The sequence below is a fragment of the Ptychodera flava genome, chromosome 15, assembly GCF_041260155.1.
Source record: "Ptychodera flava strain L36383 chromosome 15, AS_Pfla_20210202, whole genome shotgun sequence".
Taxonomy (NCBI): domain Eukaryota; kingdom Metazoa; phylum Hemichordata; class Enteropneusta; family Ptychoderidae; genus Ptychodera; species Ptychodera flava.
Window position 1 is genome coordinate 15,441,130 of NC_091942.1, and position 27,181 is coordinate 15,468,310.

Consider the following 27,181-nt stretch of genomic DNA (forward strand, 5'->3'; position numbering starts at 1 on the left):
ATTTTCATGAGGAAAATTTGAGCTAAACGTTAAGTTTCACTTTCAAGGTGCATACTACCTTAAATCAGCTTTGGCCTTCATACTTTGGCTACAGATACCAAGTACAGTAAGACAGTCCAACCCCGAATACCATTATATGTACACTCACACTCCCCGGAGTTCATAAACTTCGATTAGCCAACAGAAAGATGTCAGATAATATTGGTCTGTTCATGGCCTATTTGCCTCTGCTGTTTTGTCTCATGAAATAGAACAGCAGGAAGATGGATTCACCTTAATTGTTCAGTTCCATGGATTTCTAGCGTCCCAGGTGTTGGCAGTCTTTACCCATTTCACACTAATATTACAGCTGTTGTCCTGATTGTACCAATGTTAAAGAAATTCCAATCTCACTATCACCAAGTTCGTGGAAATAGAATCACTCAAATTTTGCGTAATTACATCTTTGAGCGCCAAAGTCAATTTTTGTCACCTTTATAAACTGTGCCCAAGTCAAATTTTTTCAGATTTTCGCCAAAATTTTGATGAAAAACTGTAGCCAATGAAAATTGGCGTCTGTTTGGTCCAAAATTATAAAAAAAAATTACAGAAAAATTCTCAAAAATTGTTGAAGTGTTGCACTAAAATTTTGGTGGGAAAAATAACAGCACTCAAAGGGTTGAAATAAAGAGGGGAATATAAATGTCAGGAGGAAGGTTACCCATCGTCAGTTCAGTTCTAGTGGCATCATCTAATAGTACAAGCAATCATGAAGATTTCAAATCTAAATTGCTTGCAAAGCTGGCAAAAATGACAAGATATGGCTGATTTCTGTTCAAAATGTTGTAGATGAGAAAATTTCGGAAAATGTATACCCAGCAGTTAATGCAACAACATAGTGAACTTTGAATTGAGTTGACGATGTTTATTGCTGAAAACATGGCCATACATACACGTGGAATGCACTCCAATGTACAGACATGCCTAGCTGCGTGTAAAATGGAAAAGCCAGCCATCTTAAAACTCTTTAAGATGGTGCTAAACTAGCTTTTAGCCTTAAACAATTGACTGCAGAAGCCAGAGAGCTGTTCTGAAATCTCATTACATCAATACTGTTGGTGGTAGTGTGCACTGTGTGTTTATCACTTGCTCCATGCATGCTTGAACTTGACACAGCCTGTTGACTTGGCAAACCTTGATGTACCATTATCTGTTCACTTTTCATAATTTCTGCAACTCTGTTAGAACATGAATGAAACAAAGTTTCTTGGACTACTTCCTAAAGTAGGCCATTTAATTTCTATGTGGAGTTGAATTCATTTTCTATGACAAAGATTGGACTTCTCCTATAAATGCACCGTGTGTACTGGGCAGTTCAGAATTCTTCAGGAACCATCGTGCGATAAGAAAATGCACTTCATATGCAGATCAGAATTACCAGAAATATTGTCAAAAATTACACTTATTCCGGCTTTTTGACTGATAAACCACACCATGTGTTTTCTTTGGCCAAGAAATTCTGTACTTAAAATGATTGGTGTTTTCTTTCTATTTTCACCAGATATTTCACCTACAAACATGCAATTTTTTACAATACAATCATTCCATCTTTCCATATACAGCCATGGTAAAATTCTTAAGCCTTACTGGGCATTAAAGTAGCATTGTAGAAAATATCTTACAAGGTCATGTTTGGCTAATGTGGCTCGTATTCTATGAAAATTTTAAATGAAATACATTCATTAAATTTATAAATATTGGCTCTGTGACAATTTTCTCTTTAGATATCCATGTTCTTTTGAACTATTCATCTTGGTTTCATGATCAGATTTGTGATATTGAAAAGAATGAAGAAGAGACTTGTAAAGAATCTGTGCACCTATTCTTGATTTCTTTGTGTTATGGTCCCACATTTTGTTTCTGACCATAGAATATACCATATTTTTAACTATGTAGTTTTGATGCCAGCTTTTGAAAGCTCTGGCTTTTATTAGGAATAAATAGTACAAAAATTCTTTTCTTTTTAGTTTGACATCGGCATGACCTTTCACCTTTGACCTAGAAAATGGTACCCATCACCAAAGACAACTGAATTAAAAAAGTTGGTATCAGAGTCATCAGCAAAGGTCGAGTGAAAATGATTTAGTTCTGACAGTCCAGCATCAATAAGCATTTGTGATCATTAACAAGAAGATTATTCACAATACAACAAACTGTTCACTAATCAGCATTTCCCAAACTTTCAATGAATTGAAACATCAGTTATACCTTCTGAGTCTTCTGGTAGCATAATTACCATAATTCACTTTGAGAAAAAACAACAACATGAATATCATTTTTATGAATTACTGGTAAATGTTGCTCTTTTTCATAGGTTGGTTGCTAATCAAGTATGCGCATCTTATTACATCAGAACCAATCAGATGTGATGTTTACACTGTTGCTGGATGACGTAAACATAAGAATCATTTTGTAATGCCTTGTACCGACGATTCCGACTCTAACACCAACTTTTTGAAAACTTCTCCAAAGTCCACTCTTCCATCCCTTATGGAGCCACTAGAGGGCTCCCTACCTTGTAATTGTGGCTCGTCATTGCTAACAGAGCAATTTCCAAATAGAAAAATGTTGCATAAGCTTCCCTGTATAAAACATAGAATCATCAAATAAATTCTATTCCTTCGTATTTCATCCCATCTGCTATTTTTTTTTCTTTTAAAATAATTTGTCCATTTATATTAAAAACATAAATGTAGCTTGCAACTTGTCCGCCGTCTTCCTCGGTTTTCAAAGCTGCGATTATGGTATCATCAGTTCCAGGAATAAATTTAAATGAAGAGAACCCATGGGTTGGATTTAAGGCACCGATTCGTCGGACGTTACAGTTTGTAAAGGTCTCTGTACAGCTGATTATCAGGTTTGTGGCACGTTTTTCGTCGGCTAGTTCCTCGTATCGTTCTGTACTGGCGCGACGAGGTAGAAAGAACCATTTCTGGTGGAAGTTGCTCCATACGCCAGCCTCATGAATCATGTATCCTGCACGGTGAAGACAAAAATGTATTATTACCCTGACTTGTGATGTTTGTATTCTCTGTTGAAGACAATAACCTGTTAAATGTTATCAAGATTTTAAATGTACGGATATCAAAGCAATCGTATCGGACAACAGTTTGAAATCACACTGCAGTTTCTGAAATCATTCACATTCAAAATCTTGCACAGACCATGATAGAGCAGATCAAATCAAATATATGTCTACTGGGCTATTTTGGAAATATCTGCATAGTTCAAACAGAAAAAAATCTTATGGCTTTGCATTTTGTGAGTACAGCTACTTTAAGGTAGTATGCGCCTCGAAAGTGAAAGACTTAAACTTTTGCTCAAACTTTCCTTAGAGGAATCTTTCAACCATTCTCTTTCAAAATCAAGAATAAATATCGGGGGTCACCGTGCAAATTTTGGTACTACAGAAACAAATAACCCTAGATTTACCGATATTTGAAATTCAAAATGGCCGCCATCCCTGTGTTAACTCTATGGAGAAAAATAAAAATTTTTGAATTTCGAAAAACTAAGCCGATGGAAAGTTTTCTTACACCAAGAGCTTGAAAATGAACCCTAACAAGTGCTATATCAGAAGAGAATTGTAAAAGTTTGAAAGTCCGAATGTCTGTCCCCGAGGTGCGTTCTACCTTAACGAAGTGAGCTCAAATTTGAATAACTTTGAAGTTCATTGAAATGGTTTAAAAACGTCAGCACTGAAAACCAGTTGGCAGTTTGGTATCACTAGAAGTGTTACATGTAATTTATTACCATTCAAAAACTAATCTAGCAAATCAGACAACATTAAATACTATGTACTGAATAGTTGCAATGGCAAAATTTGTCACTTCATACAACCTATATGAAAATTTTAGACTTATTCAAATTGGCTCTTGTTATAATTGTGAAAACTCATATGGAGAAGGCATGGTTTGTAATTTTTTTAAGTTTTGTTTGCTTTTCAACTTTCCAGTTGTAAACCATCCACCTGGTTTTACGAATAGTTCAGTATTGTGAAGTCTGCGAGTTTCTCAAAGCAAATGGTTACACATTACAGTATGCAGAAGATGCATTGTTGCTATAGTTACCTGGCCACTCATAGCCAGCATATTTCCTCATAGTGTTGTAATTCTGAACCCAGCTGAGGTGATGAACAGCGCCATCTGGAGTTATAGCTTTCACCCACTGTGGATTGAGGTTGACCAACTCCCCACTGGTTGTTGTCCATTCTTTACCCAGTCCTCCAACAAGTAACACTTTATCTTTTACCAACATCCATTCTCCCTTGAATCCTAATGAGAGTTTACATTAAAAAAAATACATTTGTCTATAATTTTAAAGAACCGTAGTGAGTAGAATATGGCAGGTTCATTTCATAATCATATATTTACTGATTTACAAAGTAATGACAGATATTGATTTCCGGTTAGTCTTGTAGGATTTGTGGCAGTTTGAGCACAAAATAGCATGATCAAGAAAACTCACCAGAAAGTTGTCTTAATGATTCAAATTATAAACTTAAACCATTCCTATCACTGGACACAACCTTAAGAAAACCAGAGTATAAATCCCATCATAGGCACAGGCTCTGTTTTTGTCCAAGCAGGAGAGTAAGCCTTCTTTCAAAACCCAGCTGGGTCCATACTGCATACAAGGCACACAGCACATGATTTGGATTAAATTTCAAATGATCAGTTAAGTTTCAAGTGAAACATAAAACTAACAAATTCATTAAGTTGGGCTTTATATTACTACAAATATTTTGGCACAGAAATTATAAAATTACATGAATTACAAGAAGCTAATTTTTGAATTCTCACACTTAGAGGAATGCATAACGTGAAGTCCTGCATTTAGTTTTTGCCACGGTATGGTGTACATGTAACAAGCATAGGTCAAAACTAATGACTTGTGAAAGTCTGTGCAAATTGTTCACAGTGTTACAGTGAACAAGCAGTGCCGGTATGGTACTCCGTACTTTGTTGGACACGGATTACTTTTCGTAATTTTAAACATTTAACATTTCAAACATTCTTGATTGTATCTCACAACAGGAATATTTAACCACACAGTACCATACATCTGCTCATGCAAAATTTAGCCATTTCCAACAGAAATCTCTGACAAAAACTAGGCATGGACCTAGGTTGGGGGTTTTGATTTTCACTGTATTAATCTGCATCAACTACTGCAAAATTTAAAGATGACGTGTCACATGAACATTTGACACACGTACACACATGTGCATACTTCAATTCAAATACCCTTTACAAGCTATGAATAGGCGTCATGTGATTAAAAAGCCAACATATGGCTTTTTACTGACTGCTACAATAACACGTTAAAAAAGAGATTAGCAGCTTCCATCAATGGTATATAGCACACGTTTCCTAGTTTCCAAAGACAAAAAAATTTCATTTATAAAGGGTCAACTTATAATGTAAGCTATTTATTTGTCCCCTTCCTGGAGGAATTCAGGGTAACATGACCTCATGGAAAGACTTCTGCAGGGTATGTACTGACTTACAGATGACCAATTCCAGTATTTTGCTCAAGCCTCTATGTCGCTGTTATAATTGAAATTTTATACACTGACTGCTAGGGTCGACAACAGCAATTGTACCAGCGGGGATTCCGGCTATCTTTGGATATCATATACACTGAAAATTTTGATTATAAAACATGATACACTTGCAGTGCCAAGTTCACATATCATTATTATTTCACATTATTTTGTACAGGAGATGTCCATAGAAGTGTAGTTACTGGATTCAACACAAAGTCATGACATATATATACTGATTTTATTATTTACATCACCATTGCTTTGATCAGCAAAAACAAATAATTTCCATGCAGTTTCTCGGATCAACAAAACTGAGGAAATAAAATATTTTTTAAGGACTTTGAAAAAGTACAGTAATTTGAAGAATTAGAATCTACAGAAATTATAATATTAGAAAATATTTTGAAACTCTGTGAAATATTTAAATTGATGACTAATATTCCTAAAAGTTTCGTTTTTGCTGTGAACATGGGCTAGTCAGCAGGAGACCATTCAAGGTCAGATTATTACGCTGAACTTGCCTTTTACTTGAGATGAAACAAGATTCACTTGCCATGGCTACAGTGACTACTTGGATTAGAATTGTGTTTCTGAGCGGGCGGAGTCTACTCTTTACTCTACATCATTTCCTGTAATATCACATCATTCAATCTATTGATACACTGATGTCCATGACAGAAATGTACTGTACTGAATAATTGAATTAAATTTATCTGTCTGATGATCGCATAAATGCATCAAACATCAAGTATTCATGTTTCTCTTTGCTCTAGTTTCATGCAGTTATGCGATCATCAGACAGATCAATTAAATTAAATTATTCAACTCAGTACATTTTTATTAGGGATATATATATATATATATATATATATTATATATATATATATATATATATATATATATATATTATATATATATATATATATATATATATATACACAAAATGTATACACTATATATATATATATATATATATATATATATATATATATATATATATATATATATATATATTATATTCACAACATCATGTGACTACAGCATCTTGGTTAATCAATGTAGTGTTTTGCAATAATTTACAACACTTGCATGTTTTGTGAGTTCTATCCATTTGCAGGATATTAACTGCGGCTACTCTATTATATAAAATATTTTACCGACTCTTAAAAGCAAATTTTATCTCATAAATTCATACTGTATTCCCTTTGTTTTGGCCGTCAAATCTGCATTATTGATTGAACCCAGGGGAGGTAGTATGGTGAGAAGGAGTATACCAGATGGTGTCATCAATTATTTGTCATTCAATGCCATAACTCATAAAGCCGAAATTAATATTTTGTAACGCCGAGCTTTGGAAAAGTGAAAGACCTGCTACTCTGCGGAGGTTATTTGAGTACGATAACATTTACCACAGCCACTGCAAATATGTTTTCCATCAACATTTCTGCTGGTATTTTAACTGAATAAACCGGGTGGTGTTTGGTTTTTAAAAATAAAAAAAAACTCAAGCAAAATTTAATATTCATGTAAAATTACACATTATAAGTTGTTTAATAATTCTGTAATTACTGCTCGTTAGAAAAACACTTTTAAAAGCTGAGTTGACATCATCAATAACTTTGTACTAATGACTAATTGCAAATGATTAAAAAAATTGTTCTTGGTATTTCTGAACATAGTAACACTTGGTTGAATTTTTTCAACTTTTCTAATGACTCAAGTTTCTCATCACTCTCAGCTTCAATAATTGAAAATCTCTCATCCAATGGAAGATAGCCATCAACCATTGATGGCCCAATCAGATTACAAGAAATGACTCACCATTAGCATTACAATAGGCATTGCATTGACTTACTCTGTTTGCCACATCATCCTATAGAATACTCAGTCGACAAAACAATACCTTAGCATATGCTTCAACAGCACCGCCCTGGAATCAAGGGCTTGTTATTCACATCTACAGCAGAACATTCACCGGCAATACCTCTGTGGGTTTGAGAAGCCTCTCAGGGTTCTACTACTCAACACACACCATGAGCATATGCCATTATTATCAAAATGTTTGCCAAAGAATGATTTTTACACAACCATCAAACGTTAAAGAATGATGCCACTGCATACTTCAACATAATTAAAACTGAAAGGATTTAGAGGCTAAGTTATACTCAAATTGGGAGAAAAGTGTGAGTGACATTAATAAAAGCCATAAAGTTATTAGGTCTAGATTCAGAACCTGTGGACAACAGCTAAAACATATGCTTTAAAAAGTTTTTGTAAACTCAGAAAAATTACAATAAAATGTCATCTTTTTACAAATTAATAATAATATAGAAGTATATTATTCCAAGATATTTCAGTTACAGGGTCATTCACGATATTACTGATATTTTATATGTAAGTGATGGGATTTAAGCTTTATTATTATATTAAGTTTTACCATTTGACTAACGATTAACACATTTCTACATATGTAAGCATTAACAGATATACAAATAGCTGTCACACTCACAGGTGACAGATGTGTGAAGTATACTATTATTTTGGTAATTGGTATCTGTCAGATTGGTTTGCTGCAGGAATCTCTGTAAAAAATAGATAATTTAGAAAAAATCGAGGGGGAAATAAAGTTAGGTAGCATACCTTTTGCGGCCGACCCGTCTCCATCAGGCAAAATCACCCACGGTATTGCGGTGTCACCTTCAATTTGATACACCACCCCTGTCCTGTCATCAACGCTGTATAATTTCCCATTGAAAACCTGCAACTCCGACAGTTCCATTGAACGCCCGCCCTGGGCCAGGCCAGACCTCAATTTCACCACCTCGTCGTCCCATTCCACTAGAACTTGGTCCCTCTGCTTGTTAATGGTGATGTACCCTCGTTTGAAGTAGCTCTCCCAGGTGTTGTCTTTGTCCTTCACTTTCGAGGAGTGGTCCAAATCAGAGATGACGCCTATGCGGTATTTGTAACCGGTGGCTGTCAGCTGAGCGGCGCTCAGCGGGTACGTGGTGTTGTACTTGACGCTCTGTCTGAGCTTGTCACCGAACGACGTGGCTGTTGTCACTGCTCTGTGTCTCTCAGCTGTACTTCTACCGCTTGAAAGCACAATGAATGCCACAAATAAAACCGAAGCCACTACAGCTACGATTACCAGCCGGGGCCGCACTCTCAGGGTCTTACTCGAACCAGTATACCTCATAGTACTATTTGAATTTAACATGTTCTTCGAAATTTCATCACCCGTCAAAACATTTTGGCTGACGATACCACCTGGTCGGAACAAAATGCTCAGAGTATTTCGTCGTACCTTCCGCGATGACAGTTTCACTCAGCCGCCCGACTGCCTGCGTGGCCGTCGTACTCTGTGTGTATGTGGATTAGCCGACGAAAAATCCTGTTGGTTGCTACAGCGCCCTCAATATCAAAGATGGCTGCCTCCATAGCCGGAATGTTTCAGGCTTGACTACAATTTAATTTTGCCCAGTATATATTGTGACTCCGAAACTCTGTTTACGGGGTTTCAGAATGGACAATCGTTTCGGAAATAAGTATTGTATATGGTGAGTAATATCCATGCTTGCATACATCGAAGAATAATTGTATGATGGTTAAAGGGGGACAACCACAGTTTCCGTTCAGTTCGGTCTTGTGGCCCTATGTTTACGTTTGTCCTCAGCTTGTCGGCTACGGACACTGTCCCGAACATAGCAGCAGAATGGGTGTAGTACGTAAATCAAAATGTTTTAGAGCTGACACCTTGACCAGTGACTATAGTGTTACACTAGAGCCGTCGTGCGCCTATATAGGGTGGCCATTGATGGTAAATTTTGTTTTAGGGACTGGTCAGTTTCTCTTCGGCCGGGGGGGGGGGGTGGGGATTATTTTTTGCCGCCGTCAAAAAGTGGCAGATCCCCCCTATTCCAAATTTTGAAAACAGGGAGACCCCCCATTCCAAATTTCTAAAACAGGGTGACCCCCCCCCCCCCCGGGCGCGACAAAGGTAAAACAAAAGATGGACATAAATATATATATATATATATATATATATATATATATATATATATATATATATATTATATTTTACATTTTACATATATTTATATTTTAAATAGTCATTCTATGTTTTAGTGAAATTGTTGACATGTCAGTTGTAAGATAGGTCAAAGTGTCAATCTTAAAGTTTAAATACAGTACATTTTGAATGAGCTGTATTTTGAATGAGCTGTGAATGTATTTCACACTTTCTCTGCTTAACCAGATGTCCTGAACTGTTGTACAGAAATGGATCCGATGTCAATCATTAATATCAAAGAGGAAAAAGCAGTGAATCAAAAACTTTGATGGGTGTTAAGACTTGCCAACCATCCAATTAAATCTACTGAGGAGCCATAGAGAGCTTTTTAGCCAAATCTGATGTGTACAGTGTCTGAGAGGACCTTTTCTTGTGTAACATTGAAACCATAAAAGCACAGCTAATAATGACAAAAACTGCCTTTTTTAACTGTTATTTTGTTCATAAAAAAGCATCTTTCTATAAAACACACAGAAACCTATGAAACAAAGGAAAATAATTGCATCAATGAGAAGGAAAGATATCTTGTCATTTTTCTATCTCTAAAATAAGTCACTGTATCAAATATATATTGTGAAATATTTGTGCATGTTGCTTTCTCATACTGAATTCTCACAGAGAGAACAGAAAACTATCAGGAATTTGTCATCCTTTTCATATGAAATGCAGATTTCATAATGGTACACTTTCACTTAGCAAACATCAAGATATCTCTGAAAGTATGGCGCCCGAAGGGCGCGCCAAAAAATATGAAACATCCTGATACAGTGTTCTGCCGAGGCCGCGGCCTTGCGCCATTGCCGCAAAAATAAAATTGAAGACCCCAAAAAAATCAATCATCGGGTCCGGCAGGCGCAGCACGCCGTCAGTCCCACTAAACTTTCGGTAAAAAATACACTTATTTACGTACTATACGCGAAAGGCCAAACGCGGAAGTAGACATTCCACGCTGCTCATGCGTGCATGCTGCTCGTGAGAACATGAGACGTGTTGCTTCCATAGCAACCTTCAGTGATTTTTATTTGCATAATCGTGAACTAGGTTTTCATCGGCTAGATCAGCCAGTCAGCGTCTCTGTTAAATTCAATGCCTCACAGTACTCTCTGGCAGTGGAAAGGAAATTGCTTCCGTGAATAAATCAAAACATAGAGGCAGAACAATTCTTAGTTTTTTTGGACCAATTCCGCCCTAAAAAGACAAATCCAACAACCGGACGAGTGAAGACAATACGATCGAACATGACATCGTGTCTCAGCTGTTCACATCCTCGGAAACTGAAAACCAATGCACGCCGCTGCCATCCACATCGGAAACGCATCAGTCAGAAACAGAGCAGTCTCAAAACATTGAGCAGCCATGCATCGGAAACTCAGCCTTCATTGAGGCAGGCCAGTGTTTCCGTTAATGCAAAATCCTGCGTATTTTACGTAAAATTGTTCTGAAATACGCAAAATAAATCATGACTGCGTAAACTAATACGCATTGAGAAATGCCCCATGACACGACGTACTTGCCGCACTGCATGTATTGCATTGTATTGCCTGAATGTGGTTCAATGCAGGACAAAATTAGAACATATGCACCTGCTTGCAAGTGACATTTATCATGATATTGCAACATTTTAGATTTTAGCAGACCGCAGCACTTTATGCAACATTGTATTTCATCATCACAAAACGTCACGTCAATCAGTTCTGTACAGACAATGGCACTACAGATGCAAAAAATTCGAGAATCGATCGAGTCTACGTTGTTGGTAACACAATACAGTTAATGGTCATTACGTCGCATGTTATTTGGAAAGTGTTTACGGATGACCATTTAGAATCTGTCGGGTTGCATTCTTGAGAGGTCCCGCTGGACTTTGAACAGTATCTGCTTTTTGTTGGCCCTTTGAAAACACTAATTTCACAGTCAGAAGGTCTTTTCTCTGAACATGAACTCATTGGGCTGCTCAATGATCATACAGTCTGATATACGGGACTTGCATCACGGCATGGCAAGCGTTCAGCTACACCTTGAAGCCCCCCAGGTTGTTGTTTTTTTATTAATAGAGCATGCGCATTACAGGAAACCCTCAAAGTTCTACAGAAAAGACTGCCCAACTCACATCAGATACGGATTCCATTAGCCGTACGCATTTAAATACATTTTACGCAAATAAAAACTCAGTTGCGTAAAATCATACGCATGTTTTGAAATTGTCACGCAGGTATGTTCGACGTCTTCATGAAAATTTGTTACGTGATTTCAGCTGGCTCCACTACGATGCCAAAAACAACCAAATGACTTGCAAAGTATGCAAATAAAGCATAATAATAATCGAAATACGATGACCCGAGACAACATGAATTTCCGAACGAGTACACTTACTCGCCTTGTAGACTGTAGGTAGGACCATAAAACCGCAGCACTCATGGAATCTGCGAGTTCGAACTTCGAAACAACAACACGGGTATGGCATGTAATAAAGTGAGAATGACCCCCTTTTTTCAACAGCGACCCACTTTTTGAGCTTCCATGGGCCCTCAGACCCCACTGATGCAAAAGCTTGGCAGAACACTGCTGATATCTCTGATATATATGCCTTGTATATTAAAGTCATGCACCTGAAGGGCATGCTGAAAGATGTATGATATATTAAAGTAATGAGCTTGAAGAGCACGCTAAAAATATTGAACATACAGATATCTCTGATGTATGTATGCTTGATATGTTAAAGTTGGGCGTGCTGAAAAATATGACTGATTATTAAAGTTACGCGCCCGAAGGGCGCGCCGAAAAATACAACTGAATGATGAATTTTGTGGCTGACACTAGCATTTTAGGCAATGATGAGCCTGTGTCAAAATTCAAAAACACACTGACCCCCCCTATTGGGCATTTCAAAAACATGGTGACCCCCCCTATCACCAAAGTCAAAAACAGGGTGACCCCCCCCCCCCAATGAATCCACCGCCCCCCCCCCGGCTGAAGAAACTGACCAGTCCCTTAGGGACTGGTCAGTTTCTTTGGCCTGGGGGGTGAATTCATGGAGGGATGGTCACCCTGTTTTTGACTTTGATGATAGGGGGTCACCATGTTTTTGAAATGCCCAATAAGGGGGGGGGGTCAGTGTGCTTTTACCTTCTCGTGTCTATTTATAGACAGAGAAGGTATTAGAGTTGAAAACCAGTATGCTGCTGTCATCTACTTCCGTCTGTCAAGACTTCCGTCTGTCAAGATCCGTTGACGTCATGCCATTGTGATGGGTCATATCATAAACTGGTGGGGGTGTTCATGGCTCAGGTTGAGGTGTGGGAGAACGATTTTGAGCTGTGACAAAAATCAAAAGGGACTTAGCGGCATAACCACAGTGTTAAGCCTTTCTCCAAGGTTTCTTAGTTGACTACAATCTATTACAGACTACTGAGCTGAAGTTAGGGGTAGGGTACTCACTTTGTGTTTGCTCACTCTGTGAGCACTAGTGTTTGGTACTGAGTTGCGTGGATATCCCCTCATGGCCTCACGTGATATGGGCCTGTTGCATAATCTGCAGAGATGATCATATGCCTCTGAGTCTGAAAACGGTCATTGTGTAAGCCTGTCGGCATTTTCCTTGCATTTTTTCTCATTTAATTTTGCAAAATATCGGCGAGTACCTCAATATTTCAAGATAACCCTTTCTTCCAATTCATTTCCTGGAGTTTCAGAGTCATATGAACGAAAATGAGTGAAAATTTTAGACAGGAAAATTGGACGTCGGCCATGTTCAATGTTACAGTACAATCAGAAGTTTATGTGGAGCAATTAACCAACAAACACTGTTCATGCTGCCCGCCCTCTAGAGGCAGACCTTCCTATATGAAGTACCACATTTGATGCTTGTGGAAAGCTTGATCACACAATGGAGCATTTAAACTTTTAGAAAATGACAAACTGAATAAGAAGGTATTCTGAAAATGTCAAATACTGAGAAAAAATGCGCAAATATTCAAAATAAACAGGTTAACTGACTGGTCAGCTATAAAAAACAATGAAAATGTGTAAGATCAAAAGTTTTTGAGATGTGCACATTTTAACAAATACAGAAATTATTAACATCATAAATATAAGACCAAACTATTTTTTCAGGGATGGGACAGGTTGGAAATGAGGGGTGAGAGACAAAGGCACTCCTATTGCTGCATGTGGATGCAGCCACACCATTTCATTTACAGCATACTTATTCACTGTGTTGTGTTCAAGTTCCATATTGTACTGACTGTCACACAAGGATAACATAAGCAAATCAAATCAAATTAGAAAAGGATCAATGCTGTTGTGTGGATTTTGCTGAACATGGCTGATTTTAATATTTCGCCCTATATATTTGGTATCCAGCAAAGGCATATTTTGATGTAGGTCAAAATTAACACTACATTGCTGACAATATATGTTACCGTGAACTTTTTTTTATAAATTATAGTATAGTTACTGTAGTACTTCGAACAGATTAACAATTATCGTAATGTCAACCCATAATTTTACATCACAAAGACTGTAATTCTGCCAATTTTTTTTTGTTTTTCAGTCATTTTATAAATTTTACACTGCACAAGATGATTGAACAAATTGCAATGTTTGAATTTGTAAACTCAAAGAATAAAAATCCTTTGGTCACAGATCAAATTATTTTTTGAAAAGAAATTTACTCTTAAACACTTTTAGCATATATTCTTTACGCGGTCATGTATTACAAGGAAAATATGCCTATTAAAAACAGTAATTTCTTCACTTTCAATTATTTTTCAATACTATGACAATTATCAGCCATGAGGTTATACAAACACAAGACCAGATGAGCGTTTTTCATCATTTCCACATGACTCTTGGAAAATCCATTAAAACAGTTAAAAGTGACTTAAAATGATCACTTGGTTACAGATGCCAGGTTGTGTATTTCACATGCACTCAGGTAAGTAGGGAAGTGCGTCATTACTATTTTGGACTGTTAATTCTTATTTCTGAATTATTTAACTTTTTTTCCACATTGAACTATCTTTAGGCAGTTTATACAGTAGCTTAGAATGTTTTTTGATTGATGTATTGAATCATCTTTTGGGTTCTTTGGGTCCATATCCCACCTCATGCCCCTACATCATCAACTATTTACCAACAACTCCATGCCAACAACCAATTACCTGACCTGGCCACACATTAGAGAAGGTACAGCGTCATTGACGGTATTTTTGAATTTCGACACAGCGTCTGCATACTTGCGTAAAATGCATTGTGCCAGCCACAAATTTCATCATTCAGTTGCATTTTTTGGTGCGCCCTTCGGGCACGTAACTTTAATAATGATAAGACATATTTTTCAGAGCCCCATCCTAGTGCAAAACTTTAATATATCAGGCATATATATATCTGAGATACCTGTATGTGTAAAATTTTTTGGCGCGCCCTTCGGGCACATTTCTTTAAAATATCAAACAATATTTTTCAGCATGCCCTTCAGCTGCATGACTTTCATATATCATATATCATATATATATATATATATATATATATATATATATATATATATATATATATATATATATATATATATATATATATATATATCAGAGATATCTGGATGTGTAATATTTTTCGGTGTGCCCTTCGGGCGCAGTAAATTAAATATCAGAGATATATGTCATAAATATCTTGATGCCTGTAAATTGAAAGTCTCTTTTGCAAAGTGTACTAATCATTATTGAATTTGCAGTATGAAAAGCATGACAACTTGTTCCTGATACTTTTCTGTTTCCTCTGTGAGAATTCAGTATTAGAAAGCAACATGCACTAATATTTCACAATCACATTTTTCTTACGGACATCTGCTTACGCATAAAAAGTGCAGAGTACATTCACTGCTCATTCAAAATACTGTATTCAAACTTTAGAATTGATACTTTTAAGTTCCTATCTTACAACTGACATGGCAACTATTTCAATAAAACACAGAATGACTGAATGTTAAAATATACCCTAAAAATTATATAATTATGTGTATATATATATATATATATATATATTATATATATATATATATATATATATATATATATATATATATATATATATATATATATATATATATATATATATATACACACACACACACACATACTGAATTATTCAATTTATATTCCACCTTTTGTTTTACCTTTGTCGCGCACAGGGGGGGGGGTCACCCTGTTTTCGAAAGTTGGAATGGGGGAGGGTGTCACCTTGTTTTCGAAAGTTGGAACAGAGGGGGTCAGCCACTTTTTGACGTCGGCTAAAAATAATCCACTGCCCCCCCCCCCCCCCCCCCCCCAGGCCGAAGAAACTGACCAGTCCCTTAGGCCCAGACCATTGAGGCCCAGGTCTTAGCGTATTAATGTCCATCTTCAATGATCTTTTTATGCCAGGAAAACCATCAAATTTCTATGACAGAGGATGAAGACGACTTTAGGTTTACTCATGAATACAGAAAATGACTAAGAAAATACAAATGAAAGGGCCAGTAATGCTAACTTTTGATAATTTTTTTCACTTTTTTATGTCAACCATAATTCCTTGTTCTACTCCAAAAGCATACTTGATATAGACAGTAATGTATACATTCAGCTTGTCAAGTCAGCCTATGCATGTTATTGTTGACAAGTGCAAGAATTTGATCCAGACAAGAATTTAAATGTAAACAATAACAGTGCATTTTACACATAGAGACACCAGTTGACAAGCTAAATTGTATTTCAACATGCTTTTTGGAGTGGAAGAAGAACTTGCAATTGACATATGAAGTAAAAGTAATGACAAAATCATGAAAATTAGCATTACTGTCTCTTCAAACAAATTCACACATCTTTCAATTTCATATCTTTCAATTTATAAAGTGATATTTCTTCCTTTGATTTGAAAGCATGGTTTCTGATTTCTTTTTCCCGAACACCGGAGGAGTAGAAAGCCACATTTACCAATTATCTCAATGTCTGATAGAAAGAGGACACAAGGTGAGGATCTAACTGTTATTGAATACCTTTCCAGACTACAAGAATATATCTACGCTGCTGTAGCAGTTGATTTTCTTCAACTTGTTAACATGACGGGTAAAAGACACAAAATCACATTGAGGATAACTTGCAAAATTACTGCAAGCTGAAGACGTTTGGTTATGCCAGTGCAATAATAAAGCAAAGTTTCATTGTACTTCACGTCACTATGATCTGCTTTAACACTTTTTATCATGTTTTCTGTTTTCCCTTCTTCAAGCTCCTTGATTTATAGTTCAGGGCATTTCTTTTCTTTCCCTGCTGATATTTTGTAATGATGGGTTGATATTTTGTGATGTTTCAATGTCAGGTTATAGTTGTAACTCATGCCTACGGTAAGAGAAGTGGAATCCGGTACATGACAAATAATCTAAAGGTGAGTGTGTTTACACCACAGTTGACAGGCAGGACTATCAAAAGAACAACCAAATGGGAATACATTATGTTTTACTGTTAATTATCTTTCGCCATCTCTCATGTTGAAATCATCTTAATTGGAAAAATGTAAGGTTAACAACCTTTGACCTTTCATGCAAAAAATAGAAGTAAACAGACATCAGTTTATGTCTAAAATTTAGAATAAAACTTCAGCTCAGAGATACTACTCATGTGGGACTATAGGGTCCACCTGAAGAAATCTCAGGGCCATGCTTTTCTAATGAAAACAATAGTTTTCTTAGGGGGCCCTGCCATAGCTTTACCCCCTAGGTTTATGTAGATTTGCAACATTGTTTAGTATGGTCCACTGTTGTCCAGTCTCACTGAATGGAGTATGATTTAGGATTTCTGGTAAAGTGATTATCAAGACTTTTGCACATTGTGAAAGTTCTTTAATTGATCTTTTTATCTCATGGAATCTCATGGAGAGCCAAAAGTTAGTACAATTTTTTTTCTATCAGATGAATCACCAATGCCTTATAACTCAACATATCTTCTTCGCAGCATCCTCACTAACTCATCACACAGATCACATGCCCTTGTGGAATTGAATTCTGAAATGATGTGTTTTTCTCCTGCTATGGTTAGGTTTACTACCTACCGTTTATGCCATTTTACAATCAATGTATCCTTCCGACGTTGTTCACAACGCTCCCTTTGATAAGGTACATATGCATCCGAGAACAGGTGGATATTGTACACGGCCATTCGGTGAGTACCTCAGGAGATTATGTACACATTCTGACAAGCTATTGGGCAGTGAAGTGAAGGAACTCCATGGTAGCGTTTGCTTTTCTTTTCTCCAGTGATTAACCATGCTACACTGATAGAAGCAGACTTTGGAGTGGAACGTCAATTGTTCTATGTTTGGACTCGGTCCCTCCACAAAACGGTCAAGAAACGCCACCAGTTTCTTTGTTATAGTCCGGGTTTCGATTGGGCTTTCTGTTGATTTTACTGATGGGGATAATCCCGGATTATCGCGCGCGCGGCGGGAGGTGTTAACAGTTATGTGGAGGGACCGTGCTTTAAGATATATGTTGTAGTTCTCATTGCACAAATTTTTCTCATCCATTCAATTTAAAACCTACTCAAAAAAATCATAATTTTGTTTAATCTTATCAGAAATATGCTTCCATTAAATCTTCTGCAAGCAGAAGAGAACAGATACTTGAAGTAAAAACTACACATATTTTATCGAGGAACAAATTTAAAATTCTTTGTAAAATGCAAAGGTTTTCTGTCATGGAAAAAATTGCAATGTAAAACATGTATGTTGATGATGCCCATAGTAGGAGTGAAAATTAGAATTTCTTTGAATATTCTTGTCATAGGCATTCTCTAGTTTGGCTCATGAAGCCATGTTTCATGGTAGGATGATGGGAATCAAGACAGTCTTCACTGACCATTCCCTGTTTGGCTTTGCCGATGCTAGCTCCATAATAACCAACAAGGTTCTGAAAATCTCCTTGGCAGATGTCAATCATGCCATATGCGTCTCCCACACAAGGTAGGTACATTTCCCATTCAGGTATCATTCAGTTTCTTTGTATACAAATCTGTATGATTCTGTCTTATTTTACTTTGAACAGAGTGTTTCAGCTGTGACAATTTCATTATTCTTGTTCAAATATTCTGTAATCGAGATGGTTCTGTTTCCGTTATGGCCTGACTACATTAATTAAAATGTCGTCACTTTCTCATGTAATTATCTGTAGTGTAATTTTTCACATGTAAGCTAATAATTAACCCAGTGTCGATTTTCCGTATGCCGTAATATGCTGCCACAATTTGATCTTTCTTCTTTCAGTAAAGAAAACACAGTTTTGAGAGCCCGTTTGAATCCTTCCAAAGTGTCAGTTATTCCAAACGCAGTGGATGCCACCATATTCACACCAGACGTGACAAAACGCAGCGCAAAGAGAAGTAAGTTCAAATTTCTGCTCCCATTGCAAGCGATTATGAACTGAAGATACTGAATGCAATGAAAACACAAAGTTTGGTCCTCATGCTACTTGTTTGTCTTCCGTTGTAATTCCTTAAGTGTTTGAATGCACCTTCTTCCCAGTAATGAAGTGGTAGTTAGCCAATCGAAGGTTGCTGTCAGGAATCAAAGAAAATGTTCAAATAGAGTTCACATCAATTTTTACACCTGGAAAGTCATTTATAATGGCACTTATTGTAAAGTTGGTTCAAAATAAAATTGCTGTACACTCAACTTTCAACATCACACTCAAATGGTAAGCGTGCATATGGCATATTTGATTGCAGATTTATGCCATTTGTAATTCGGTCACTTCAGACCACGTCGCACCATAGACATTACTTTAAAAAAACATTCACTAGGGCCATGTAGTAAGTCAGTTTACTGATCCAAACACTAAGAAGTGGCAGCTGGTGTGAATGACATTAATTTTATCCATTTGTTTTCAGTTGTCATTGTAGTGGTGAGTCGCCTGGTCTACAGGAAAGGCATGGATTTGCTTGCCGGCATTATTCCACAGATTTGTTCCAGACATTCCGACGTGGATTTCATCATAGGTGAGTATACCTTTACCAACAGATCATGTCTTTGAGAAGTTTATGTCCATTTACTTCTCTGTTAGTGACTGTTTTGTTACTTTTTTCCTCAACCTTGAACTTTGCTGACTTTGTTTCATCGGTTACAGTTGCAGACAGCATCTGTGTTGGTGAAGTCTGTTGTAACAATTTCATTCCAAATCTGAAAAGCTCTTAACAGTCATATTTTATGATCCACCAGCACAAATAAAGCTGTTCACCTGTGTTGTAAAACTTAGCACTTCATTTTATAATTTACTTACAAATCTACACAGACACATGGTCAAATGTTATTTATAGCACTGGGCTATAAATTGAATCCAAAAGATAAATGTAATTGTTGTTCTTTGGTATGGAAATAGAGGTGTCAGAGGTTAAAGGTCATCCATAAGTTTAATGTCTTTCCCATTTAACATTTTTCACCATAGAGACCTGATAATGTACAGAAAATTGTCGCACAGAAATATATAGAAAGGCTGATTTCAATGAGATCATGAACTTGTGATTAAACTGTTTATAACTTGACAAATGAGAACGATGAAAATGGTATTTTGTTAGCACCAGTTATGTGATAAGCCCATAAATATCCCATGTCAAGGGTTTTGACCTTGTGCCACTGCAAAAACCACTTTTAAACACAAAACAGACAAACTTTGCATGAATTTCTGTTGGTAGCAGTAAATTTCTCACACATGATACTTTGTTTAGTAACAGGCCTACAATTCCAAATTTTCATTTGCTGTGTTGCTTGCCTTTCTTCATGAGTTATCAAAGTTTTGTTTGGTTGGGACTTTATTACTTAGTGGACACTAAAGATATGGAGTCACAGCCTGTAAAGTTGTCACTGTAGTTTTGTTTCAGGTCAATTTTGCATCAGGTCAAAGGTGGTATGATTGCGGCAGAATATGCTTAGAGTCATGTCATATGTGATAATCACGCCTGTTACATGCAATGTCGGCATTCATAATTAGGTAAATCTTTGCCAATAAACCTCAATGCAACATTACATACATTAGTGTCCCTATGCAATTACTCTGACTTATGACTGTGGTTGATCCAATATTGCGCAGAAAGATGTGAATTTTCACTTCAGGAAAATAAAAACATTTTTTGCTAGAAGACTTTTACACTTTCAACACAAAATTCAACATAATCTGTAGAGAAAAACTGAACCCTTCCATTTTAACAGTGGTGGTGGATTTATCTGGAAAATGAAAGTCGTATTCAACATGTAACAGTGTAGTCATATCCCAATAAATACCCTTTTCTCTCAAATGATAGGAAAGTCACAGAGTATCGACATCCATCTTTAAAATCTTGTAAGCACTTTTTGCTATATTGAACGTATGTTACTAAATACGATACTGCACAACGGTTGCTGCTGCTAGCAAAGCTGGACAATTTATTTCTGTTTTGTGCTTGCATTTATTGCTACCACCAAAGTTTGAACCAATTTAGTGTTTGATATTAACAACTGTAATAATAAGACGTCGAGATTGGTGACAAAGTGTAATTTTCTCTCATTCCAATTCTTATAATTTCCAAAAAATCTTGAAAATGTTTTCAGAAAAAATATTGATATTTTTTTATTTATATTTGAATCATCCCTGTCATGATATTTTCTGTATTAAGGTGGAGATGGACCGAAAAGATTAGACTTGGAAGAAGTGAGAGAGAAATATCAACTACACGACAGAGTTGAAATGTTAGGAGCTGTCGAACATAGTAATGTGAAAAATGTAAGCTTGACAAAAATTATCTTTCATCACCAAATCCAGTGAATCATTGATGAATATTTTATTGATTTTACATATTTATGTAACAATCATCCATGTATCCAGCATGTGCCTAGGACCATATCAAACTCTTTTATATCTTATTGATGATTCTACTGAAGTCTAAACATGCTAGAAATGAAAGAAATAAAAATTGGAAAGTGCAAAGCAGAAGTGGGATGTCATCCACATTCATTTAAAGAGCAACATTTTATTGATGGTTGGCAGTAATATTTTGAAAAATTTTGTTGAAGGCAAATACTAGCATATGGAGGGGATGAGTGTTCTATGATATCTAGTAAAGTAAAATGTAGTGAATTTAAACTTTGTGACAGGGAGTATAAAAAGCTAATTTAATGTTAACCATTTTTCAATACACCTAGATGTAACAATTTCAGAAATGAAAAAAATAATTCCATTTTCATGTTTTGCAATGTTTCCTAACGTGGTCTTAATTCTCTGGTCATATCTATGTGTGTTGCAGGTTTTAAACAGGGGTGATATTTTCATAAATACGTCTCTAACAGAGGCCTTCTGCATCGCTATCGTAGAGGCAGCATGTTGTGGGTAAGTGGTTCCAATAGCAATCATAGTCACACCACTGTAATAATTACAAGACCATCCCTTGAACACAGTTGTATTCTTGTTTTACATGACAAAGAAGACTTGCACTTGGAAATCACTCATGGAACATTCCAAAATTGATCAAATTCATTGGTGGATGTGTGATATCATCTTGTGTATGATGTCATTATCTGTTTGTTGTTAGATTCCTGCATTTTGTCCCTCTAGTTCATTTCATGAAAGACTTCTAGAACCAATTGGATTATTTTTGATGTGTGTGGTATTTCACATAAGCATTAATCAATCACCATTATTGCAAAGGGGATGTTATCATTCACACAGACTTTGATCATAGGAATAAGGCATTGAGGATACCGATATGGAGATTTGTTGCTCAATGATGATGTGATCAGCCTTCCATTAGTCATGGATGGAAACTGTGTCCTTGAGGTTGTGATTCCAGTACGCCTCATAAAGATGCAATGGAGTAGAAATGAAATTGTGTGACCAAATAGTAGTAAATAATAAATAGATATAATTTTATCAATGGTTTGTACTGTATGTGTCTCTGAACGTGAGAACTTTGCCACATTAATGGTACTATTACACTGCTTGTAATGGCTATGGAGAAGTTCCTAAACCAGCAACATTGTCAAATCAGTGTGTGTTCCCATTCAGTCTACAGGTTGTCAGTACCAAAGTTGGTGGTGTGCCTGAAGTCTTGCCTGAAGATCTGATAACACTGGCAGAACCAACAGTTGAAGGTAAGGCCACTGCTCTGTCTGTGCCGTACTTTGGCATTTTTGCTAATTTCCCATTTTTGTCCATGAGGTTTCATAGCATGCTAAAAACGAACCATACGTTCAGATTGCAACACGGCCCTTCCCTGATGAGTAGTTATTACATCATTCAAATTCGATCATACTTTATCACATTCAGGAAATGCGAGCAGACAAAGAGCTGTGCGGCGTGTATATTCTATCATCGTGAAAAGACGTGTGTTCCCAATAGGCTATCCTATGAAAGAAATTTGCATTTTAATAAACAAGCAGATGTTCGGAATTTGAGAAATTGTGCCATAACCATCTGTAAACCATTGGATATGACATTTGTTTTGTTGGATACAGTATGTTCACTCGACAAAGTTCATCTCATTTTGCCGTGTGATACAGATATGTCAAAACAAATTTATCAGCTTCTAATGGAGGTGTTTGCCACTGGTTTGTTTGTTTTTTGTTTTCCAGCACTGGTGGCAGCTCTTGAAATCAGCATCAGTCTGAAAAGAACAGGCCGTGCACCCAAGGCAGACGTAGTACACAGGAAAGTGAAATCTCTCTACACTTGGCACAATGTGGCATACAGAACGGAGAAGGTACGTGTTCAATACCTGCATAATATATGTGTCTTCATCTCCAGGGTTACTGATAGCAATGGCTGCAGACAAAGAGAAAAATACGTGCCAGCCAAAAAAAGTATAGTTTTGTCTCTCATTGTAGATCTCTTGCAAAAACAATGCGTTCAGTGTTTTTAGCTTATAGGTCTAACTCCCAACGTGAAAATCACAAAACCAGGAATATTTACTGGCAACATTAGTTCCGACACAAAGCAAGATGACAATAAATTACTGTTCAGACCTGTATAGTGTGTAAATATGATCCTTGAGATATTAATGTTTTCAGCCTTGCATATGGCACTGTCATTCTTTTTAGTTTCATATTTGATTAAAGTATCAAAAAAAAAAAATTTAAATATGCGAAAATGAGAAACAAGGTTTCTTTTTTGGCCTAATATCTACTTATTTATTGTACCAGATGGTCCAGTGCGGCCAACACAATATGTTAGCATGATTAGATTGTGTAAGCTTCAATCATATTATTTTAGGACGAATGATTGGTAGACCGAAAGATCCCTCTCTCTAGTCAGTCCCTCTTGTGATCTTGAAGAGAAAGCCAGTGTAGGAGAGCATATACAACTGATTCTCCAGCCCAGTTGACAGTGGATGAGCCGTTTTGTTCTGAGAAACAAATAGCTCTAAAGATTTACAAATATGTACAAAAATTGTGGAGCAATATATGTTGACCCCAAAACTTAGCATTAACCCATAGACTGTACAGGTTCATGCTAATTTATGTAAATTATAGTATGCATACATATGTCAATGTGCGTGTTTCCTTCAATGTGCTGGAGTCCGATTGTCTTCCATCTTGCCAAGTTCACTCAAAAATTTAGTTTGTATGGCATCCTCATTTTGATAGCACTTGATATGAGGGGCAGTGAACGTTGTTCTTTGTCACAGAAATTTTTCAACAAAGTGAGGAATTTTAAGAGAGTCAAGGGAGCTGAATTGGTCTGGGAACATTCACACATGTAGCAATGAAAGTCCACTGTGTGCTGAAACCATGAGCATAGCACTGACTTATTTGATAATACAACGCCTGTTTACCGCTGACTTTCACCGTGACATCAGTATACAAGGGCTATTGTCACTGACAGCACACTATTTGGATTAATGTTTAAAGCCTGCAATGTGTGGAAGCAATGAGCATGTCATTCTGCTATTGAACTAAAATCTATAAATTTATTTTTCGCTGTGACACAGGTTTACAACAGCATCATTAAAGACGAAGAGGGTGACGTCGCTGACAAGTTACTGTGTTACAACAAAGTTGGTCCAGTGGCTGGCAAACTGTGTGTGTTACTGGCCGTGATCAATTACATATTTTATCTACTGCTGGAATGGCTGGTACCACGACAGGTATGTTGTGAAATGTAATCCTTCAGAATATTGCGGATCATTAATCTGGTTTTGAAATGAAATTGATGATTTCCTGTCATAGCTATATAGGAATTCCCAAATTTTGATAACTTCAGTGTTTGGAATAAACAATTTCACATCCAGGCACATAGTTTTAAAACTTTACCAACATAGCACAGTAGATTTCTACCACGATAACTGTCTTGCATACTGTACACTCAATTTACCGGGTCTCTTATCTCACAAAGACAAAACTCAGAAATTATTTCCACCTGTCCATTCAGCAGGTACCTGTAATATTTCACCCGCCCAGCCAGAAATTGACCTGCCCCAGTCATGTGGATGGCCTATTTCCTACTCTGATAGCTATTCTGCAGAATTTGTAATGGTTTACATAATTGCCTTTGAATAAATTGGTATTTGCTCAATTACAGGTATACAGTCACCTGTAATCTAAATATGCCCATATATGGTCAAAGGGGCGTTCCTTGGTATTCAAAATGCCTATGTAAGGGCGCTGTTTTTAAAAAGCGGCCACCCACTTAAAATCTGTGATTGGTTAGATTTTCTCTTTCCATGGCAACTGTGGCAAAATTGGAACAGGTGACAGTATACCTTTAATTAATGACAGGAAGCAGTCTCTGGATATTTGACTTGAATCACTCCACAGTCTGTTACTATTGTGCCAATGCAGTCCTTTTGAAAAATGTAATGTCTTACCATTTTATAAGTTCACGGCCATGTGACTTGAAGTACCAGGGTAACAGCTAATAAATAAATTGACATTTTATTTGTTGTGAAAATGTCATTGACAAACCTGGTACTTTAGCTCTTACGTAACAAATTTAGGTTTCATTTTCAAGTGCATGTAAACTGATTGTGTGGGAGACAGACATATTCTCTGGTTTTGCTTTCAGAATATTGACTGTGCAGTGGATGTTGTGAAGACAGAAGACACACAGCCCTTGACAAGATCAAGAAGTTTAAAACAGCCACTACACTTCAGGTGATAGGAACTGACATAAACACTATGATCTCTCACACTCTGGTGTCAAATCCCAATTTCAAGTAAAGAATTCAATTTGCTGAGAGAAACAAATTTGTAACTTTGGAAAATTAATTAGAATGCACATCTCAATGAATGGCATGGGTGATTTTTAGTATGGCATCATTTTACAAGTGGTATAGCCACAAAATGATGACGTGAAATGGCTGTACATAATACACAGAGCCATAATTACCGGTACAAGGTGTCTGTGTTTTATGTACGGTGATTTGACATTATCAGTTTGTGGCTATACCACTTGTAAAATGTTACCTTTAGTATCACTGACAAGAAGCTTTCAATAAAATTGTCAAGTCCAACAATTCATTAGACAGTACGTTCACTCATGCCTTAGTCAAATTATTCATTGCTCTGTATGTCAGTCTGAATGTTAAATTCCATCGCTGGTACTTCAATTTGTCGATTTTTTATTCCTATTTATTTTGACTGTGTGTTCCCTGGCATCATACACAACAATTGAAATGGACTATCTTACAAAAGAATTCAACTCTATTTGTACATTTGTTTTGTAAATTTCCATTTTTTTTATTTTTAGCTATATTTTGTACACTAAGCTGAAAGAATAAATCCAATTTCATTGAAAACATATGATGATGATGTATATGACTTTCAACCCATGGTGTGACATAGCAAGTGACATCAATAGCACATTTCTGTACTGTCATTGGTTGACAATTGATGAATTCACAATGGACTCTCTCAGGACCATCCAACCCCCAAAATTCCTGCTTTTAGGGAATCTTCACAGACAAGCCATTAGCAGGAATGAATACATAAACAACGATGGATCACGAACAACTTGGCTGATGGTAAAATTATGACAGACATTTAGAAAGTACATGTATCTCCACCATGTTTGTGTCTTTGCTTCCAAGATGGTAATGTATGGTGGCAGTTGATGAATGTTTATCAAATTTCTAAAATTCCTTCAGATGTGAAGTAATATGTTTATAGTCAGTTACAAGAGACCTTCCACAGTACTAGAGATTTCCCACAATACATCACGATTTGTACCAACGTAGATTCCCATGTGAAGTCTACCATGTCATCCATGTGTAGACAAATTCCTGGGACCACCTGTAAAATTCTGAGAACGTACTTTTAAAACACCTTTCTTCTCAATTCCCATTTTAAAGGATTAAGAAAATTGTGCTTGATTGAGAGAAGAGAAAGGATTTTTGTAAATTTTCCACTGATCGTGTCCTCAGCCATACAGAATAAATTGATGGAAAGTAGGGAGACTAGTTGCACCTGTTTTATGAAACAAAAGGATATTGATTTTTTCCAAATAGAAAAGACAAAAGAAATTTACATGCTAACTA

At 36.5% G+C, this 27,181-nt stretch overlaps 2 protein-coding genes across 2 annotated transcripts; one reads left to right on the forward strand and one right to left on the reverse strand.

Moving 5' to 3' along the window:
• Positions 1 to 889: 889 nt before the first annotated feature.
• Positions 890 to 8,998, reverse strand: LOC139151302 (soluble calcium-activated nucleotidase 1-like). Its single transcript, XM_070723984.1, has 3 exons — positions 8,228 to 8,998; positions 4,110 to 4,313; positions 890 to 3,015 (listed from the first exon to the last, which is right to left on the reverse strand). The coding sequence occupies exons 1-3, from the start codon at positions 8,805 to 8,807 to the stop codon at positions 2,642 to 2,644; spliced, it is 1,158 nt and encodes a 385-aa protein (XP_070580085.1). The 5' UTR covers positions 8,808 to 8,998; the 3' UTR covers positions 890 to 2,641.
• Positions 8,994 to 26,445, forward strand: LOC139151299 (phosphatidylinositol N-acetylglucosaminyltransferase subunit A-like). Its single transcript, XM_070723982.1, has 13 exons — positions 8,994 to 9,147; positions 16,573 to 16,663; positions 17,013 to 17,078; positions 17,729 to 17,851; positions 18,475 to 18,650; positions 18,951 to 19,066; positions 19,574 to 19,681; positions 21,332 to 21,438; positions 21,959 to 22,041; positions 22,717 to 22,802; positions 23,283 to 23,410; positions 24,638 to 24,793; positions 25,711 to 26,445. The coding sequence occupies exons 1-13, from the start codon at positions 9,113 to 9,115 to the stop codon at positions 25,801 to 25,803; spliced, it is 1,368 nt and encodes a 455-aa protein (XP_070580083.1). The 5' UTR covers positions 8,994 to 9,112; the 3' UTR covers positions 25,804 to 26,445.
• The last annotated feature ends 736 nt before the right edge of the window (positions 26,446 to 27,181 follow it).

Excerpts from the sequence above, each read along its gene's own strand:
- LOC139151302 (XM_070723984.1), bottom strand. The coding sequence starts at position 8,807 with ATGTTAAATTCAAATAGTACTATGAGGTATACTGGTTCGAGTAAGACC. Across the intron at positions 4,314-8,227 it reads AGACGGGTCGGCCGCAAAAG|GATTCAAGGGAGAATGGATG; the intron begins GTATGCTACCTA and ends AACTCTCATTAG. Across the intron at positions 3,016-4,109 it reads TGCTGGCTATGAGTGGCCAG|GATACATGATTCATGAGGCT; the intron begins GTAACTATAGCA and ends TTCACCGTGCAG.
- LOC139151299 (XM_070723982.1), top strand. The coding sequence starts at position 9,113 with ATGGACAATCGTTTCGGAAATAAGTATTGTATATG. Across the intron at positions 17,852-18,474 it reads ATATTGTACACGGCCATTCG|GCATTCTCTAGTTTGGCTCA; the intron begins GTGAGTACCTCA and ends TTCTTGTCATAG. Across the intron at positions 21,439-21,958 it reads AACATAGTAATGTGAAAAAT|GTTTTAAACAGGGGTGATAT; the intron begins GTAAGCTTGACA and ends TGTGTGTTGCAG.